Source organism: Oryzias latipes, chromosome 7 (assembly GCF_002234675.1).
Source record: "Oryzias latipes chromosome 7, ASM223467v1".
In the NCBI taxonomy this organism is placed as follows: Eukaryota; Metazoa; Chordata; class Actinopteri; order Beloniformes; family Adrianichthyidae; genus Oryzias; species Oryzias latipes.
In genome coordinates, this window is record NC_019865.2 from 15,122,530 (window position 1) to 15,143,514 (window position 20,985).

General features: G+C 39.4%; 2 protein-coding genes across 2 annotated transcripts; one reads left to right on the plus strand and one right to left on the minus strand.

The window, feature by feature from the left end:
• Positions 1-4,430: 4,430 nt before the first annotated feature.
• On the minus strand, positions 4,431-12,405 carry rnf114 (ring finger protein 114). The gene is made up of 6 exons (XM_004070500.4): positions 12,184-12,405; positions 11,522-11,672; positions 11,329-11,435; positions 7,417-7,531; positions 7,209-7,316; positions 4,431-7,120 (listed from the first exon to the last, which is right to left on the minus strand). Exons 1-6 carry the CDS (start codon positions 12,318-12,320, stop codon positions 7,055-7,057), a joined length of 684 nt encoding a protein of 227 aa, XP_004070548.1. The 5' UTR covers positions 12,321-12,405; the 3' UTR covers positions 4,431-7,054.
• A 623-nt stretch (positions 12,406-13,028) lies between these two features.
• spata2 (spermatogenesis associated 2) lies at positions 13,029-20,706 on the plus strand. The gene is made up of 3 exons (XM_023956659.1): positions 13,029-13,134; positions 14,099-14,909; positions 15,303-20,706. The coding sequence occupies exons 2-3, from the start codon at positions 14,559-14,561 to the stop codon at positions 16,656-16,658; spliced, it is 1,707 nt and encodes a 568-aa protein (XP_023812427.1). The 5' UTR covers positions 13,029-13,134; positions 14,099-14,558; the 3' UTR covers positions 16,659-20,706.
• Positions 20,707-20,985: the final 279 nt, after the last annotated feature.

The following is a 20,985-nucleotide window of genomic DNA, read 5'->3' on the forward strand; positions in this document are numbered from 1 at the left end:
TTAGAGTCCAAAAAAAGTCAAAAATGATAACTTGAATCTGGTCTGTGACTACTCAGCACTGCCCATTCACACTCAATGTGCTGGGTGTTAATAATTCAAAAAGAAAGCTGGAAAAAAGCTTCAACCTTGAGTGACAACTGTGAAAGTGAAAGGATGGAAAGAACAACCACAGGTGGGAATCCTAAAAATATGCTAAATCTAAATGTAAAGTTGAAGAAAGTAATTATATGTTCATTTTTAATTAATTATATGTTCATTTTTCCTCAACCATCCTTCTGACGTGACTCAGCTGTAAATCGCTGTCACTGCCATCATGGATTCCAACATCAAAGTACAGGACACTTCCTCCAAAAAAAGGGAGAGATTAGAAAGAAAACGCTCAGGATCGCACAAGTCATGACACAGACACACAAGCCTTCATTTTATGTGCACACACTTTCTTGAAGGAATGTCAGCAATGCCAGTAGGAAGGATGAGGGGCAGTGAGAATACAAAGAGGTTCATCTCTTCACAGGGGAAGACAAACAGGGCAATAAAACCATCATGTCACGAGCCAAGAATCTGCTGATGGCACACATATATATACACGCACGTTTTGAGAGACAAAAGTGAGCCGGTCCAGCAGATAAAGCCATCACTTCTTTTAATCTCTGGTTTTGTCCGGAGGCATCCCCCTTTTCACCTCTTCACTGCCCTGCTCATGCTTGTCAGGTGAGAGTCATTAATGTTTAGTTGGGCTGTGATGACAGCCCTGACAGCTCTCATCTGTCTAAAGGGACAAGATGAGAGACAGGGACGGCCCATCAAAGGATGCCACTTGGGGAGTGGGGGTAGGAGTGGTTGTGTTAGAGGAAGAGGGACCTATCTTTCTTTCTTTATCTGCAAAGTTAAAGGTTTTGTTAAAAAGGTGGGACCTAAATTGATGCTATTGTCATTTCTGTCACCCGCTTCTCTTTCCATCTTTCTGTCCATCCATTTCTACCACCCCCAGTTCCTTCCACTGCCCTCCATGTGTTTGTCAGCAGTTTGATTCAGTACCTGTGGGTTGGTTACTCATTGAGCTGAGGAGGATCTGCAGCCGGTGGAGGTGTATGGATGAGTGTCTGTAGGCAGACATTGGTGTCTTGGGGGAAGGCTGCTGCTTGATTGACAGATCTGCCCGCATCGTCCATTCCCTTTTAAAAAGACGGGAGATACAAAGCACAGGAAGTGGAAGGAGGTACAAAGTCTCGAATATAAATGGTACACCACTGGGGTGGTTAATAATTGGGAAATGTTGGACAATTAATTTTGAGAAGCGAGAGGAGGCTGAGTTTGGATTCTGTCACAGAAATCGCTGAAATCAGATGGGTTTCCATACCATCATTAAAAAAAAAATCACTTTTATTATATCATTTATTGTCTGATTTTGTTCATAATTAACTCATATATATGAAAGAAAATTTGTGGAAAACAATACTAACTAATTTAGTCTGTGTGTGTGTGTTTATGCTAATCCAGCCAATGTTTCCCTCCATCTTTCCAGATACGTCACAAGTTAATTGAGAAGGAGCTTTGACCACCGTGACAAGTTAAGTAGAGGGAGTGGAACCATTGTCTTTCAAATCAGCTGTCAGCACGTTTTCCCTGTCAGCAGTTCGACTCGCTACCTGCCTGGTTAATCATCGAGCCACTCCAAGGCGCAGGCTGCTAGAGGTGTGTGCCCCCCCATCATAGCCACAACAGGGCAGAATCTGATTGACAGATTAGCAAGCACCAGCGCTTTTTTAAAGAAAGATCGGGAAAAACATTGTAGGGAGGAGTGACTGAAATTGAAGGGGACCTGCAAAGAAAGTGAGAGGTCAAGGAAGAGTGTATTTGAGTGGGTGGGTAGCTATGATGGAGGAATGCTGGGTAACAGGTCCTCTCCTATATCTGTTTATTGATGATTATAAAAGGCAGGCTTTAATGCCTGAGTTTGAATATGTGCATAGTTTTCAGATGATAGTGGAACTGATTTTTCACATGCAAACTTTGCATGGGAATCAAACTCAGACTTATCCACAATTATTATTTTGGGCAGATCTGTATGAAAAAGGGAAATGCAGAGCGACAGACTCAGTTTTCATAAGTAAAAATTACATGTGAAAGTAAAAATGCCTTGGATTTTGATGCTGCTGCATTCCGTGTTCCCCCCCAAATAAGGTTATGCATGCTTTCGTCTTCTCCCCCTTCTTAGATTCCCTCACGCGCACCCGTTGAGGTTTGATTTCAAATGGAAAAATTAATGGGAGAATAATAGCCTTGGGTCTTGTTCTCTTTCATACACATCTTAGTTGGTCTTCAGGGAGATTTTTAGAGGGGGTCTTTATAAGGGTACTTTTTATATGAAGTCACTTTCCTTGCTCTGGTATTCATGTACATTTACACACAGAACAGACACCTGGGATGTTTTCAATACAATTTAGTTTTGCACTCAGCCCAACTTTTAAAAATCCCAGCGTGGGTTGATACTTTAAAAAGGAAACTATGATTACCTGTATGAATAAATCAATCTGCTTCATATTTATTTTCCGTAGAACGTTTCGTCAGAAACGCTGATATTCAAACACGATTTCAGGCCAAGTTCTCATTTATAAATTCTGGTTCTTCTTCAAGTGATTTGACAGCATGGGAGGAATCCACTAATGAAGCTGTACTTAATTTTAGAAAAGTACACATAGTGTTTTTGAGACTACCTCCGTTGTTCTTATAGTTCTGAGTGCCTCAAGCATTATACTAGTAGGAGCTGGACTCTAGAGGGAACAAAAACCCACATTTACAAGATGTGCAAGTTTCACTTGAGCTGATGCAGGGCCAAATTGGTTGCAGGCATTATTAAATCAAAGTGAAGACTTAGTGCTCTTAGGCTAGCGACAGGAGTGTGCATGTGTGGCTGGAATAGGGGGTTGGTTGTTAGGAGTTTGTAAGCGGAAGATGAGTTAGTGTACAACCAGCATTGATGTCGGGAAGCCCACTGGCATCTTCTGTTCAAACATTTGAGAGCACCGACCTGCCGAAGCTGCGGTGCCCAGGCGGCAGGTTTCCAGGTCTTCTTGTTTCTCCTTACTTTGAGGAATTTTTTTGGTTAACAAACTCCCGTTGCTCTCCTTGCATGCCTTGTTCCTCATCACAGATACCTGACTCAGCAAGACTTGAGAGATAGACCAGGAGAGGAAACTTTCCAGGCATACAGGAATTCACATCTTTCATTGCCCAGAAATGTATGAGTGCATAGATACGTTTCAGGAATATGAGGTTTTGAGGACATTATAAAATAAACTGCTTGATCCTCCTCAATTCAGGAATTCTGAAAATTCCACTAAATTCCACGACACACTGTAAAGCATTTGAAAAAGCATTTAAAAGCATAGATTGAGCCATAGATTTGTAAACTGAATTACCGGTACCATGAGTCAAAGTTTTGTGCATGCTATGCTTCTGTTAAAAACTTCATGTGGAGACTTAACGTGGAAACTTAACGTGACTTGGGACATGCTTCAATATAAAGTAAACTACTAAAATACCCAGAAACAAGCTAATTATGTGAACATAGTCAATTGTAATTGGTAAAAAAAAAAACTTTTATCAAACCAAAATTTTGGCATTTTGGACATTTAAGTGGGCAAACAGACATTTAGGAAGGAAAAAGATAGGTACTGATCTCAGTAAAGCAGTTGTTGCTAAACATCTAAGTACGATTTTGAAATAATTTCCTAACAGTCTGAAACCATAAATCTACATAACAAAAAGCTATCCCAACGTGAGAAACACTTAAGGTTTGGCAAGCTTTTTAGAAAAAAAATTCTTACATTTACATCAAAGTACAGTTAAAAAAATAAATCTGAATGACTGATAATTTTGTCTGTGTTACAGAATAACATCAATTTGGTTTCTATAAATTTAGTTCTTAAGCTTAAATATCTTTAAATATAATAAAAATATTGAAAATATGCAACAAAGTATTTTTCTTAAACAATTGATGCTCCTGTAATGGTGATTTGATGATGATTTAGAGAAAATAAATATAGACTTTAGAGTTTTATTAGGAAAGATTAGGCAAACGTCTGAATCATGTACCATAATAAATAGTTTAAGACTTTATTTTAGGTTTAAGCTATAATACAATGCCAAGTTTTTTGTTCAATTACCTCATATAAGAACAATTTTTGTTGGAATGACGTAATCTGCAGCAGGTATATATACACAAATGGTTGTCTCCTTTTTCTGTTTCGAAATGATCAAGAGGCTAAAAAGTAAATCAATAGAATCTGAAAAAAAAAAATATATATATATAAATTATATATATATATATATATATATATACACACATCTGTTTTTTCCAATGCTTAGTTTTATGATGTAGTTTTATTTGTTCTGCAGATAGATAAATGAACACTGAAGCTGTTCATTTCAAAAGCTCTTATATTGTAAATTTTATTCAGAGGCAAAAACAAACACTTTTATTAATGCTTTGAACCATTTCAGGTAAGTGGAAAGGGAGACTTTAAATACAATCAGTAAAAACAAAAAGTGCTAAAATGTACAGATCAGAGTGACAGAATGACACAATTATTCCAAAACAAACCAGCATCTCTGTTTCTCACTGTGTGCCTTTGGGTGCATGTTGCATTAATTGTTGCCTCCTCAGAGCCTGCAGATTATGCACACCATTATACCACTCAGATCAAAGGAACCACACTCTGAACTTTATAAAAATTTCATTCATTGTGTTCAACTCCCCCTCCTCCCCACCTTGAATCCCCTCTATTTTAAGCTGTGCCACCAAATAAGACAAGAAAGTCTTTTTCTGCCATGTTTTCCGACTCCACTTCCTTCCTGCCCAGAAGCATTCAAGTATCTCGTTAGTTCTCTCACAGCCAACATCCATCCTCTATCTGCCAGAAGCAAAAACCTGATTCAGGGAGTGATAAAGATATAAAATCTATAGAATATAAAGGTACATCTCAATGCATAGGTGCTGGGAACCGACAGCATGAAGTTGGGTTGGTGAGATCTTTTATGGAGCTAGAAGCTGTTTTTTTATTATTTTGCAGCAGCGATGGGTGATACAAGAGGCTCTGAATGAGAAAAGATGAGAGGATTATCCTTCCCAGTGGACGAAGCACACTGAAGAGCTGAAGTTTCATCAGAAAGTTAGTAGGTACCCTGTTTAAAAGAATCACTCAAAGCGTTGAAGAACCCTTTTATGGGACTACTTTCTTTCAGTAGAAAATATTTATTTGACTGCAACAGCTCAGCAAAATCTGAATTTTCTATGCAGTTTCCTTTTTTTAACTGCTTTCCTTCACCAACACACATAGACTGTATGGTCATCCATCAGCAGCAAGTGTTGTTTCTCCCCCCACATGTTTCATACACACAGGTATAAATCACTGTGCCTGATTTCCGGGGCCAGGGTTTAAATAATTAAAGAGCTTTAATTTATCAGGATTTAGCACCAGTTGACAGTGGGGCTGACAAAAGAGAGTGAGAGATATATTGAGAAAGGGGGAAAAAAGCATCATTATACATTTCAAACATACAAAATTGGTACATACTTTGATTTGAAAGGGGGTGAAAAGTCTATACTGAAGTGGAGCCAACAAAATAAGAAAAGAACAAAACATGACGCGACTTAATCTGAAATGAAGTTTTAAGTTCCTGACATAGAAGAATTCAACGTCACTGGGTGAAGGTTTGTATTAAAGGTTTGATCTGAAACCAAAAACTGAAGAGTCACATTTAATAAGAGCAAAATTACTAAATTGAAGCACCCAAAAAAAAAAAAAAAAAAATTGACAATGTTTACTACACATTTTTTTCCCTCTGGAAAGTCATATGACCAGTTTAAAAAAAAAAATAACCTCGCATTCAAGAAAACTAAAAGCAAGCATAAATCCCAAACTTACCGTCCTTTCCAAAAACGATTCTAGACAAAACATGTGAAACGTATGCCTTGGGAAGTAACAGCGGTGGCCCCTTATCCACCGCCTATCTGATGATTCCAGTAAGATGTACGTCTATGAAAGTCGCCATTTCTAAACACCTCTGACACGTTTTGTAATGCTGCATTTGAATTAACCCAAAAGGTCAAAGAAACAGAGTTTGTGTTCTTTTGTGCTTCGCAAGAATTACAAGGCTGATTTGCTTCAGATACCAGTCAAGAGAACTGTATAACTCTACTGCCCTCATGTGGCAATACACATGTAAATAAAGCTTTTAGAAAATAAAAAAAACCTTCTTAAAACATAATTATCTTCTCCTGTGTCTATAGTTACCCTGGATAAATGTTTACCCCATTAAGTCTAATAGAAGGCAAAATGACAAAAGAAGAGGAGCCTTACAAGGAAACAAAGCGACACTTCTGGCTGTTCAATCCTCCTTATTTATTCTTTCCAGTTACCGGTAATTAGAAAAAAAGAGAATAAACACAAACTCCCACACAATTCTTACAAAAACACAAAAAATTCAAAAAATTATTTCTTTTAGCCGAATTAACCTACACAGAAACAACCAGACAAACCGCCTTTTCTCTCGTGAGAGCTGACGTGCACACATACTCTGTGGTAGAATATTTCTGTATATATTGTAGTTATTTGACACCCTAAGTGACTATACCTTGTCGTTTATTGTCAAAAAGCCATCTAGTTGACAAATTATTTTGTGAAGTGTACTGATTAACTGGATATTACAACTTTGGAAGCTTCTGATTATATGACACTAGGTCATTACCGAACAAGAGATGTAAAGAAGATATTCAACAAACTATCAAGTCTACAGGCTCAACAGGGGAGATTAGCTGACCAAAAAACACATCACTCCTAAAAACAAACTGTATGATATATTCTTACTCTCAACAAAGCCTACATTTTGAATATGAAACCTACAGGTTCAGAGATACGACACCAGTTCCTTATGAAAATAATTATAATATTTGAAATAGTAAGCGATGATACAGTGTCTTGTTATGTCTTTTAAAGACAATCCGCCCACCATTTCTCTGGACTCCTCTATTCAGATTGTTTGTGACACTTCAGTTGTCCATAAGGGAGCGCTGTAAAGCCTGCTGAATCATTGTTTGCTCGTCTGTGGAGTAGTCCTGAATAAAAAAGAAAAAGGAACAAATAAAAACACATTTTAGACAGTTCATGAAACTAGAAACTAAATACCAACAACTTCATACTTACAACAAAGGTCTCATAAGAGAAAGTGTGCCTGAGCTTTAGGTGTTGAAAGAAGTCCGCGCTCCTGTAGTTGGGGTCCCCCCAAGGCATTGAGGCACAAATTGGGCACACCTAGACAAAGTAAAGCCAAAAAATACCCCATTGAAATGCTACTAACCATTCATAAAGTACAACTGAAAGGGAGAATGATCAGATAAACTGGATTCTTTACCACTTGGCGTGCATCTCGAGCGTGATGGGTCGTGCAATGTTCAACCAGGCTGTCCTGGTCAAGGTTCTGGCAGTTGCAGTAAGGACAGGTAAATGTGTAACGATTTGGCACTGGACTGTAGGAGAAAGAGAAACCATTGGATCTGGATATGTCACCTCTGACCGTTTAGTCAAAGTTAAAGGCAGGAAACTAATTTGTGTAATAAAACCTAAACTGCTAAACTCCCTGGGCAAAAATTGGGGACACAACATTCATCTTAAAAAAAAAGAAAGTTTAAAGATGCAGTTTCTGTTAAAAATAATGCACCTTAGAGTCATTTTTAGTTTTTTACTAACTAGGAAAACCAGTGACAGCAAACCTAAACCCTTAGAAAGAAGACATACTCTTTAAAAAACCTAATGCAGTTTAGGAATATGTAACTTAACATAATAGCCTAAAGGAATTTTGGGTGTGTTTTATTTATTAACTGGTAAACCAACAAGCACTCAAAAATGTTCATGATTTAACCTGTACTGTTTAGAAAGCGACATTCCTTTTCGCAAAACTCAAGACATCCTGGAACTGGCCAGTCTAGTAGTGTTCAACACAAGACCACATTGCTCACACGCAAAAAACTGACAACATCGTTTCTTTGTAAACAACAAGGAAATTACAAGTAGCATTATCTTTACACATCTAATTGGATAAGACTGCATCTAAAATCTACATTTGTTTTTGCGAAAAGTGTGATAGAAACCTAAGCCCTACACCCCATGTTGTCTTTTAGTCTTTTCATTATAACGCAGTGTTAGGTACTTACAAATAAGTTCTGACACACTGTTTTATATGACCCTATAACAGCTTTACGTTATAAAATGCTCCACATGCCAGATGCCTCAAGCACAGAAAAATTAACATCAGCTCAACACAAAGTTAACATTAAAATGTATTTGTGGATGATCCTTTCTATGTGTAACTCCATACTGTGGTACATCTCTTACCTTTAAACGTATCCAATATACTGAAAAATAACTTCTGATGTCATACCCTCTAAGGATCTTAGTTTACATCCCATTTCAGCTTTGACATTTTCCACATTCATCTTATTGGAACAAGGAACTTGATCTCTTTCGTTCTTGACCAGTAGGCCTATCATTACAAGTGTGTCAGCACGTCCCACATGGTAAACATGTTTGTGTTTGCTAATGTCACCTTCAGCATGTTTAGAGGCCATAACCAGTGTTTGCTACACCTGTTCACACTGACAGAACTTGATTCTTCCCTCCTGTGCATTTCCACTTCACATTCTTCAATTCCTCAACTGTGGCTTCGAGACTGGCGTTCCACAATTCCGCCTCACTCTGACGTCAAATCCACCGAGCTCCTCACTTAACTGATCACTGATGCTTCCACAGAGAATGGAGCACACCCCTCCTCACCTCCCATTCTGTGTAAAGTGCTTATTCAAACATTTACCTTGTGCTCAGCTATGAATTTGGTGCCTTCATTTCATTGTTTCTTTATTGCAAGCATTTTACTATGTCACCACAGATGCAGCACGATCAATAGATACAAAAGTACTTAAAAACCAACTTCTATGAAAATTTTGTTATTGGTGTTTTTCTTGTTCTTGTGGCATTTTTCTTGTGATGAAGGATACATATTAAAAAAATTACGCTTAAAACTGCATTTCTAAGTATTTCTTTATTCAAATTGTGGTGAATCAGAAGCAGACAAAAAATGCTGTCGGAAAAAGCCTGCAGCAGTTCTGTAGGTCCCACAGTCGGAAGGCCACAAGCTTCCTGCTCTGCTTCATTCCGATGCATCCACTTGCAGATAAATAGATCCATGCACATTTTTGCTTTTTTCGTCTGAGCTGACATCTGGCTTAAAAGTGTACAGCTGGATAGCTCAGATATTGCTTGTCATTTTTGTTGCACCGCTATTGTTATGTTGAGTGTGAGGAGTTGTAAGCTAGTGGGAGGGGGTGTAAATAGATGGGATATGGAGGCAGGCTTACTATGTTCTACCTACAACTTCCAATGAACTCCTGTCACTCTACAGAAAATATGACCAAGGATTTTTGATTTAGTCTAAAAATAGCATGATTGTAATTAAAAGAGCACTGGAAATGCTTTCACAATGGATCAAAAGATTATTGGAGAGGAACTTTAAGGTCATCACTTCGTACCAACTATAGTACACTTTTCGGTCGTCACTTCTGCCAGCGCAGGTAGATGATCAGACCTCAAACAGTGTGAAACAAAACCAAAATCCTCCTCTGTTTGTTGTTCAATAAACCAACAATCAAGGACAACTTGACCTTTAAACAAGCTGCTAGACACAATTACTGGCCTTGAGAATGTTTACTCCGAAGAAGCTTTTTTTTAATGTTGGATATATAATAGTTGGGTCTGTCAAAGTGCAGTAGACACCTTATAAGCAGGCCCTTTGCAGGTGCTTCCATTTATACTGTTACATTATGTTTTGACCTCTGCTTGTAAAATTCCACATCTTCTGCCAAATCGGACGTTGGTGCATAGTCAACTGCTTTGGGAGAATATTCAAAATCCCCTACTGGTTCACCCATGACTCAAGACTTTCTTCAGGTTATATCACAGTCATTTAGGTCCTCTGACAATAGCATGATCCTGATACCCTGCTCTGTCACGCCTAAGACAAGGGAAGTCTAAAGATGGGCTTTCATCACCATTTTGCCAAAAAAGCTTTTTCAGAAGATTACTAATTAGAGACTGGTCTTAGGACTTTAAAGAATAAAATACAGGTTGTGAGGATGGGAGACATGATTTTCATTCCAACAGAGCAGGAATATTTTTGACGGTGTAGGTACCACAGCCATTCGGCCTGCAATAACCTTTCTGGGTCCTTCAACTAGTGCCGACGTCACATTATGTGATTGGCTGTCCATTGGTCCGATGACGTTTCAGATAGTGATTGGTCTGGACAAATTACGATACAACCATAGAAGTGCATTGCAGCCGAACGGACTGTGTTCCGAACCCTTCTCCGGACCGCACACTTTAACAAAGCACCTTCCCTGCCTGCAAACACGAAGCTACAAGACTCCAGCTGCTCTGCTCAGAGACATGGTTCGCTTGTGTGGAGCAGCAGGTTCATTCTAAAAACCACAGATCTTTTTACAAAGTGGGTTGTGGCAAAATCTCTCCATAAACATTACAAAGGATAATGTCAGACACAACTTACGAGGGAAAATAACTTTATGTAACAAAAGGAAATGTGAAATGAAAATATGTAGAGCCCGAGCAGATCTGGATGCTATGTAGTTTGTCCACGTGGTGCTACCGTAGTGTGACGTCATCCTCAGTCGAAGGGACCCCGAACGGTTATTGCAGGGCGAATAGTAATGGTACCTACAATGGCTCTATTCTCAACTCCCACTTCTACACCTAGATAAATGAACAAAAGCAGTCAAATATTGACCCCCCTTTTCTATACAATGGAGACAAAACCATTTACCCAGAAGGCATCTGTGTCCTGGACACATGGTAGTGAACAATGAATCATCATTCAACGTCTTGTGATGGTTATGGACTTACAGACACTTGAGGAGAGGGGTTAATCTACGTACAAATGAAAATAATTGGTAGGTATGTAAATATAAGTAATGACCTTTCATAGACAACTAATTCCACTGTGGCTGTGAAACCTGTGCAAAAGCATACAAATAAAAACCACATTCAATGATTAAAATGTGCACCAATAGTGGTTTGAGCATCCAATGTACCTGATTCTATATGATTCTATCCTTGTAGGGTTTTTGTCAACTAAAATTTCTATTTTTTCTCTTTCATTGTTGTAACTGCACATACTTTGTAAAAACAAAATAACATGAAAACCTTTGTTACTTATTTATGACTACAACCTGATGTTTTTGATTTTGTTGTGCCTTACCTCACAGCAGCAGGCTGGCTTTGGACACTTGTCCTCACCCCTTCCTCAATATAGTCCTGGTATTTTAAACAGGCAGCTGTGTGGCTCCTCATCTGAGACAGAACAATCTTGTGCAAAAGAAGAATTCATTAATAAATGTAAGTTGAAACTGTGTGGTTAATTACGTACAACAAACGGTTGCCTCATAGTATACCTGAACTCCACATCCCTTACAAGCTGAGATTGATGACTGGATGAGGGCTTCTAGATCCACTGCTTTGGTCCACGGCCCAACTGTAGTCCTACATACCGCACATACGGGCTTTTGAGGACGCAAACACTCTTGCAAACAATTGTGACAGAATCTGCCAAGAGGTAGAAAGAAATAACAACAATAAAAAGACAAATATTTAAACAAAATCCTCACATAAATATAATTGATTAGTTGGAATTATTTAATACCCACACAGCTCTCAAAGACAATTATTTTTTACTTTAGCTTCCGGTAAATTCGATGGAAATCCCCACCTCAAGGGGGCGCAGGGACTTGTAGTCCGTCACATTAGTCTTTCGAGTAACTGCAAAAGATTTATGAACTACATTTCCCTAATAAAGCCTATTCTTTGATGTAAACAAAACTGAAACTGATTTAACAGGCTAGAATAGGTTTTGCCAAATATATACACGCAGAAAAAGACAACATTACAGAATTTTAGCTCATAGCGAATCTAAGAATATTAACGTTGGCATTCTGTTAATGCCAGAATGCGTTAAAAGATCAAGCATTTCCCTTCATTGTTTTTAACTGGTATCGTTTCATCGATGGTGCTGAGCCTCAGTAAGGGGAGGGTGGTCAAAATAAGGCGAAATACTTACGTATGTCCACATTGTGTTCTGACAGGTCTCTCAAAGATTTCGAGGCAAACTGGACACATAAAATCTGACACGTCGTTGCTGCCGTCAGCAGTGGTTTCTCTCTGTTGTGCAGCGCTAAATCCTCCGCGCACCGCCATTTCTATTTCTTTTCTTCACTGCATTAGTTCCAAGCAACCCTTCCCATAGCAACGTCACTGGGTTTTGGTTGTTTTTTTACGGCGTGGGGCGGAGCCACCGCTGCATGTATGAGCAGAGGCTGCTCTACGTGCAGTTCTATTTATTCTGTCTGGCAGTGCAGCAGTTGACTCAAACTTGAGGTCTATGGCGGAAATTCTCCACCATAACTGTAAAATCCAACCACCTCCAAGTTCTACTAAGTTTAAGGCAGTCATTCGGCGACTGGAAAATATAACTTTCAATTCAAAAGAGAATGTAATCGTCCTCGTTTTCTAACGTCATTGTCAGTAATTGGGGAATTTAGAATAATGTCCGTATCCATCATCTTTTTTAGGTGCAGGTGAGGTGATCGAAGAATGCAGCCTGGTATTGTTACGTTTGGCCTCTGATTAAACCAGTAAATATTTTATCTGCATAATTAAAAACATAAATATAAACCAAACTATTGGCCTTTGTACTATTGTGATCCAAATCAACACTTCCTTATTGTGGGTGACTTTAGGTGGTGAAATTAATTAGCGTCTAAAAAAACTAGCGTTTGCAGTGTCTAATGATTAATGACTGACGGTCTACCTATAGGGTTTATTATGTGCATCTGTTTGTTGGTTTTGTCTAATACTAATGACTGTCAGTGTGGGCTCTGAATCCCCTCCCTTTACACGTGGGCCCCTAGTGGTCATGAACTGTCAAGATTTTGCGCATGCGTACTCCGCTAAAAATGAATTTTCAACAGCTGAGGAGGCGTAACTAGCGATGGTTAGCACTTATGAAAAGGTAAGATAACGATTTGATTGTGTTTCTGGGTTGGTTATGACTCGTAACACCTACAGTATCGTAATAACATGTTTGTTGATAAGAGAAATGGCTTGTTATTTTATCTGTTTGGGTAATTTCTCTTATATAGCGTGAAATAGCTGAGTGAGTGTAGCAATGGAACGCCCTGCTAGCCCGCCCAGAGTCAATTGCTAACTAGCCATCTGCGCTTAAATGGGCGTTCACTGCTTAGCTTGTACTCATTTGGGGGTCAGTGCCAGTTTTATTTAGGATGTCGAAAGTCTTTTAGAACACGTTCTACAGTGGATGTGTTGTTTTACATCACCCGTGTTAATTAACGATGCTGACCTAACTGATGCGCAGTGAAAAGGCATGTTGATGTAGCTTGCTAGCTAACTGGATATCCAATGCCAGGGCAAAAAAACTGGAACAGCCACCCGATTTATTTACCAGGAAACGACGTCCAATTTCCTGGACCTCTCCTCTGGCATGAAAACATTGCAGCTCGTTTTCATAAGTCACCTGTCGGTTCAGTTTGCCTGTTTTATGTCCCGCCATATAATTAGGGTAACGTGTGGACAGCCCCGATAAATCCTTTTCCAATTGAAACGTTAACTGAAAGGGACAGCCTTATCTGTGTCGAGCGTCAGCCTCAAGTGCCAGTCACCCATTATATTTCCCCTTCCTTATTGGTCATCGTTTCGCAGTAATGCAGCAGGTTTACGATTGTGACTGACAATATTAATTAAGGAACCCACACAATGCTTCCCACACAAAATACTTAATCTGCCTGAGATTAGTGATGCTTTACTTCCCTTAAAAAATGGAATAATTAGTTATGCAGAGCATATAGTGGTTGTTGCGACATCTTGTAACTTAAAGTGAAGCTTTTCTCGTAACAATACTTTCTGAGCTTGTGTTTTTAAATGACATTTCTATTTCTGTCATTTTGATTTCTCATTAGGACTCTGAGGTGGCTCAGAAGAATCGTTTAACGAACAGAACGTCTTCTAGAAGAGGGACGTGGAGCTCCGCATTCACAGCATCCAAGCCTAACTGTTTCTAAAGGCAAAAAAAAAAAAAACATCTTCTGACTTCACTTCTGGGGTAAAATTGAGTCTTGAGCTTTTACCAGAGATGGTTGTAAGACGGTATCCATGCCGATTGCAGCCTGGATACACCAAGTGAAAGCATCAGTCACCTGTCTTTCTACTTTAGAAGGGGTACGCCAGAGTGGACTCAAATCTAGTTCTTCCCTCATCTCCCAAAATACATAAGAAGTGACTGAGTTCCAATCTGTACAGGAAATTATGGTGACTAAAAATGGTGCTTAAATGTGGCATCCCGGTGCAGGTTGTGCTTAAATGGGGAGGGGGGGCTCTCTCAGAAAATTGTAAAAGCTGACTGAAAGTCTGCTTCTGACAATGGATGCCAAGTTGAAAGAAGATCTGTTTCGGAGGTATGTGACAGCACTGGAGAAACGTCTGGAGGAGGGGGGTGATTATACGGGGACCGGAACTACATCGGGTGGAGAGCAAAGTAGACAAAAGGACAAGGAGGCCCTACTTTCAACAGCAACGGCTCTGCTTGGCGCCTACCAGCCAGATCCTGGACAGAGGTTTCGCATGGTGCGTTTCTACGAGATTGTGGATAATTCCCTTCACTGCCAGAGAGGAGGCAGTCTCAAGAGCCTGGAGAGAGCATTTCACACCCTGGAAACCATCTGCACCAATCTCTTGCTCTTCCCTTGGAAAAAGGAGTTTAGATGTATAAAGGTGAGTTCAGTTTGTGATGGTAATGCCTAAAATAAGACTGATCACCACAACAAACACAATAGTTCCCTGTAGTATTTATACAGATGTTACAGTGTTACTGAGTTTTTATTTCTACCCAGTGAGCAAAGAGAAGTGCAGGATGCGAAGAGGATAAGGGTTCAAAGATTGTTTACATCTAAAATAGATGTTAAAAAAATACAAATTCAGAATTTATAGGTAGCTCAAAACTTTTATCTTGTAGAACTTAGAAGAGATAAAACTTTGATATATTTTACATGAATTCAGTTTTCAAAAAAATTAAAGACTGTTGGATTTACTTTTTTTGTGTTGTTGGTTAATCTTACCTTTTTTTTTAAGGAGACAGTAATACAGATGACATGTTTTCTCTTCCAGACCTTCACTGGGCCATACGTCTACCATCTGCAGTCTGTCATTTCTGATGCGGAACTCCGAACTTTGATGCGCACCATTGGGTATGCTTGTGATCATAATTCGCAGTTCCATTTGCAGGAGCATCCTGTGGGCTCAAATCATCTGCGCCAATTAGCATTCGAGCTCTTCTTGGCTCAGGCAGAGTGTCGTCTTCTGGGAGAGGTAGTGGCTTTGGCTCGTGGTTCAGCTTCAGAGCTGGAGGCCCTGGAACTCCGCAGAGGGAGCAGAGATGATGCAGCTGGCTGTGCTGAGGCGCTCCGTAGACGTGACAGCCTCGGGGCAGACATGGCTCGTCTGTCTGTGCGACCGCTGGATATAGAAAGACCTCACGCCCACCACTTAAGGCGAGGTAGCCGACCCTCCAAATCTGTGGATGTTACAGATGGGGCTGGGCACTGGCACCCAGCTGTGAGCAAGCCTGTTTTGAAGGCCTCGCTGAGCTTAAGGAAGGAACCTCTGTTTGTGGATGCAGAGGAAGATATGAAGGACGAGATCATCAGGCCCAGTACCTCGGCATCTTTTTTCTCCGTTGCAGCTCCACCTTCTTATAGCCCCATTGCAGACTTTTTCCCAGTTCAGTCGCCTCCCCCAGCTGATTCCTACACGCCATACCATCTGTCCTCATTGGATGAAATTGATTTATATACAGAGAGGGGGGTTGCCGGGACGGGAGGACGGCAAACCCCGTCCCGACCTTCTTCAAGGGAACCTCGAGAAGGACGGGACGGGTGGCTCCTTAAAGTTCATGGCGGAGTGAAGTGTCAGGGTTGTGGGCTAGGCTGTTCCTCAATGGCCTCCTGCCAAACATGTGACAGGATTCTTTGCCCGTCCTGCCATGACCTAGACCCTTCCCCTTGCTGCGGCCTCCAGGACTACCACCCCAAATCTTCCCGCCCCCTGGATGGATACATCCCTGTTAAAGAAAAGCTCTCTGTGTACTCTAACACTCAGTCTCACTCCCATCTTCATTCACACCCTCTGACATTAACCCACTCTCATACCCAGCCCCACCCTCACCCGCAGATGGTAGAAAAACCACTGATGTCCACCAAGCTGTTTCCGAGCAAATCCATTGCCTTGACAACACCCAAAGGTGGCATCAGTGAGCGAATTAGCATGGGGGGACCACGCTGTGGCTTTTGCAACAAGCCAGGTGCATCACACACCTGTGTGAATTGCTCCAAAGTATCATGTGACTCATGCATGGGCTTGTATGCAAACGATGTCTGCACGCGAAAGAATCCTCAGCACAGCTTTGTGCCCAACCATCAGCTCAACTTCAAATCTGGCACCATATCTCACCTGGTGTACCGGTAAATCAGGCAGTCTGACTAATGCCCCCGACCCCTTTCCCTCAACCCGTATTGTAGTCTTGCACTAACGCTTTAGCTTATTTTTCATGCTTTAACAGTTCATTTGCCACCTCCCCTAGAACCTGACGGTCTTTCTCTAACCCATATGTGTGCTTCTGTAGGGCCGTGGAATGCATATACTACAGAGAGCCACCTTGTCTGCCCATTGCTCTGCCTTGTACAACCTTTGGCCTTTTTAAGATTTATGTTTTGTTCTTCCCCTGCTACCTGCTTCTGAGTGCTAATGTGATGTTTTAGTGCTTTCTAGTGTTAGTTTGATTTGATCCTGCTTAAAAAGAAAAGAAAAAAGTTAAAGAATTCCATGTCAGTTTTAAATGACATTTATCTGAACATAACATAGTCAGAAATTCATTTTAAGAAAAGAGGCACTGACAGTCTATATTTCAATAGTATATATATTTTTAGTCTCCATTCTCAAGCTTAAAGCAAGACTGTTAAATGGTCCTGAGATTGGACATTAGGGCGACATGAGTGCACATCTTATTTATGTGAAGGGACTTACTGGGACAATGGACAAATATCACGTGTCCTGTTGAAGGGAAATCCTTTCTTGTAAGCTGCTTCAGATGACATGGCTGAGGTTTAAATGCTGCTTTTGACTTCATGTCAAAGAGACGTAGCGTTGATCTCTTTCTTATAGTTGTATAATTCTTGTCTCCCTTTTTTTGTTTTTGCCTACACTCATTAAGTCTACATGGTTCTTGGTGTGGATATGGCCCATTAGCGGATCAGTCATTTCCTGTATTCCTGGCTGTCTTTGTAGGGTCACAAAGAGTTTAATGTTGAGCAAAAAACTAAGCATCTAAAGAATGCGTGAGCTGTTTTGATCGGTTTTAGGATGAATGAAAAATAGTCCCCAACACAGTTTATGTCTACCTCATGTGACATCATCAGCTTATACCTGTAGTTTGAAATAAACCTGCCCTAAAAAGTTCAACGCAGAGAAGAAAATACTTTTTTCTGCCATTTAAAGCCTATGACACATACTTTTAAGTGAAACAATGACTTTAAGATATTTACTTTGTGAAGTATTTATTTCATTCAAATCCTCCAAACGGTGTTTTGCATTGAACGTGCTTACAGTTTCTGTTTTGTTGGGATGGCACATCCAAAAACCAGAAGGCCTTTGAAATGAGTGAAGTTAAATGACATTTTTTTGTTCTTTTTTTGTTAAAAAGCTTTTTTCTTAATGAACTGGATTGCATTAATGTAAGTTATTTTCTTTTTGTCCCTTTGACAAAAAAAAATCAGACACCACGAGTCACTGCATCTAAGTCTTGACACTGACAAAGGCACAAAGCTGTTACTGTTGATGATATATTTTATGACACTGGAATCCTTGTATCACTGAATTCTATTTGTGGAAAGGTATATATAAATATATATGAAGAAATAAAACCTGTGTTGGAAAGGCTGCCCATTGCATCTGTAGGTATACCCCATTGGTTTGGAACCAGGAGAGCTATTTTTTATTGCATTTGATGGTCAGCAAGGGCTAACTTTTAAATGACATCTCACTACCAAAATCCATCTGTCCATCTTCTGTTACTGCCTTGTCCTGTGCAGGGTGATGTAGGTTGCTGGAGCCTATCCCAGCCACTGCAGTTCAAATTGGGGTACACCCTGGACAGGTTGGCAGTCCACCACAGGGTCATTACCAAAAAAGATTTTTTTTTTTTTTTTTTAAAACAAGGTTTTTTTTGACAGACAACTTGGTCTACCTTTGCCATGTTCTGTCGGGCAGGAATAACCTCAAAATGCCTTAAGCTTGTTAAGCTCTCACATAGCATTTTATTTTTATTTGTTTAGTTCTGTCATGTCGTCCCTGTAACTGTTTTATCAGCCTGTAGCTTCAACATTAGTGCGTGTTCACCAGAGAAATAACAGAAAAAGAAATCAAAGGGATTTTAAACGTATAATTACAGCTGAGTATAGGATAGAGCACAGCTATGAAATGAAATGATAGAAGGATGCAGCAGTTTACATGATCAAAAGTGCACTAAATAATTGTTTTTCTTTACAAGTCAGAATTGTTTTACATTCAGTTTTGCTTTAAGATGTTACCTGGACTGACACAAATTTCATGTCTGTTGCTCTTCTTCCAATTTGAAATTTGATTCTGCAGCATTTTCAATATTCACGAGCTGAAAAGCTACAGGGCAGCACCGTGCATTTCACTCTGAAATGTTGCATTCTGTCTCGTCTCTGTTTCGGCCCTCTGTATACGTTTGTTTGGCTTCTTTGAGTGATTGGCTCTTATTCTGATTCCCCTTTGATGGCTGCAAAGAAAATTCCTTAGAAAGATTTGCAACAGCTGATTGAAACTTTAAGATGAACTTATTCCATAAGTACCTTTTTCTCTGCCCTTCTTTTTGAACAGTGGCACATCTTTAGGCCAGTCTCTCATTTTCAGTATGTTTTATAAAAAAAAAAACAAAAACTAAAAAAACAGCTGGTGACATTCAGCTGTTTTGGTGTTATTTTTTATTTTTTGACAAAAAACATTGTGACAAAACAAGCTAATTGAGGATTCAACATTTTTAGGGAGCTATTGGGAGACGTGCAATTGTTGACTTTCACAAAATCTTTCTAAATATTTTGATTATATATCATAGATGTATTTTGGTTGCTTTCTTGGCAAATCATACCAGCAACAACGTTGACTTCCATGTAGTATGATGTATTGAGCCATGTTCCACGAGTTACTATATTGCCAAATGAAGAACAAATATCTCTGGAGTACAAAACAAAAATCCGCAGCTTGCCTGGATGTACAATTCATGTATTATAAATCTGTGATTATGCGAACAGTTTAGCCTTGTGTTTGTTGATGTTGGCCTTTTCAGAAAGCCTTGAAAGCAAATCATCTCACATACAGTTCTCTCAAACGATCGGTTGGGAATCAGATTTTAAAGCAGTGACCTGGAAATGTGTAAGTTCCAACAAAGGGCTAAAATAGTCTTGAGGGCTGCTCTTTCATTTGTGGGCGCTGCTTTCACTGGTTGACATGTAGACATGTTTTGGATACGTTTACGTGTGGACGAAACACTAAATGAAATGGTTATAACGACTGATCTCCAAGGCATAAAAGTCTTTACAGTGAGCCATGTTTAACTTCCACCTGAAGCACTCATATTATTGTAGAAGCCAGTCCTCCCTCTAGTTCTTAGTGTGGTTATCTTCTTGATATTAAAAGTGGTGGTGTAGCTAGACAGCCTCGTTAACATATCCCATTTCTGTAAGCTTTTCTTTTGGCATGATCTGTACAAGGCCCATACCTATACCCTGAACTTCTACCTAACTTTGGCCCTGAGGACCATCGCACAATGTGTATGTGAAGGGGTATCAACCTCATTTTTCAGTATATGGGGGGGTGGGCAGAGAAAATTCATAAACTTGTTAATTGATAAAGAGATATGTATATTTAACTGATATTATAAAAGTACTTGGCAAAAGTCAGTCACCCTTCACTTCTTACAAATTGCTTCCGAGGAGCCAGATTTTTACTTCTGTAATCTTTTAAAATGCACTGTTGAGGTTGTTCTTGATTTATGAAGGACTGTTTTAATTTTTATTGGACATTATTTTGGCCTTTTTTCTGTCTTCTTTCAGTCCACTTCTTGCTCTTGATCATTTTTAAAGAGTGTGAAATTGGTTCTATTTATTATTTTTCTAGTTTTCATTTACATAAATCGGATTCCCCCATGTTACTGTATCAGGTGGCCGAGAAAACAGAAAAGGTTTTCCGGAAATGGTCAAGAGGAACAAGTGGATTGAAAACTAGAGTCGGGGAAAACTTGGAAAGCCTTTTGCAGAGCCAGGAAACAACTTAAAAGATTTAGGTGACGCAGGACACAGCGGAAGCAAAACACAGCATAAGAAATAGGAGTGCCTATGACTTTTGCACAGTACGGACACACAAAGAGATTGAATGAAAACAGATGTAAATGAGATTTTATAAAATAATTTAGAAAATAAAATGCTAAAAAAAAGTGTTTTACTCTGGTGTTTCTTATTTCTGTTTTTAACAATGCTTCCCAAGGCAAAACAAAACATCACATTTTCAACAAATGTTTAATTATCAGAGGAAAAATAATATTGACCTATTTTAGAAATTATTTCAGTACGTGATTTACAACGTTTATTTATTTATTTTTTATTGTGTGAGTCATGTTTAATATATTTAAATTTATTTTTTCAAGCATTTTTATTGCATTGTATAAAGTTTGACAATATTCTCCATATGACAACTAGAGGGAGACAAATACTCA

Coding starts and splice junctions, on each gene's coding strand:
- rnf114 (XM_004070500.4), bottom strand. CDS start 12,320: ATGGCGGTGCGCGGAGGATTTAGCGCTGCACAACAGAGAGAAACCACT. Junction 11,673..12,183: donor AGAACACAATGTGGACATAC/GTAAGTATTTCG, acceptor ACCTCTTGGCAG/ATTCTGTCACAATTGTTTGC. Junction 7,121..7,208: donor TCTCTTATGAGACCTTTGTT/GTAAGTATGAAG, acceptor TTTTTTATTCAG/GACTACTCCACAGACGAGCA.
- spata2 (XM_023956659.1), top strand. CDS start 14,559: ATGGATGCCAAGTTGAAAGAAGATCTGTTTCGGAGGTATGTGACAGCA. Junction 14,910..15,302: donor AGGAGTTTAGATGTATAAAG/GTGAGTTCAGTT, acceptor TTTCTCTTCCAG/ACCTTCACTGGGCCATACGT.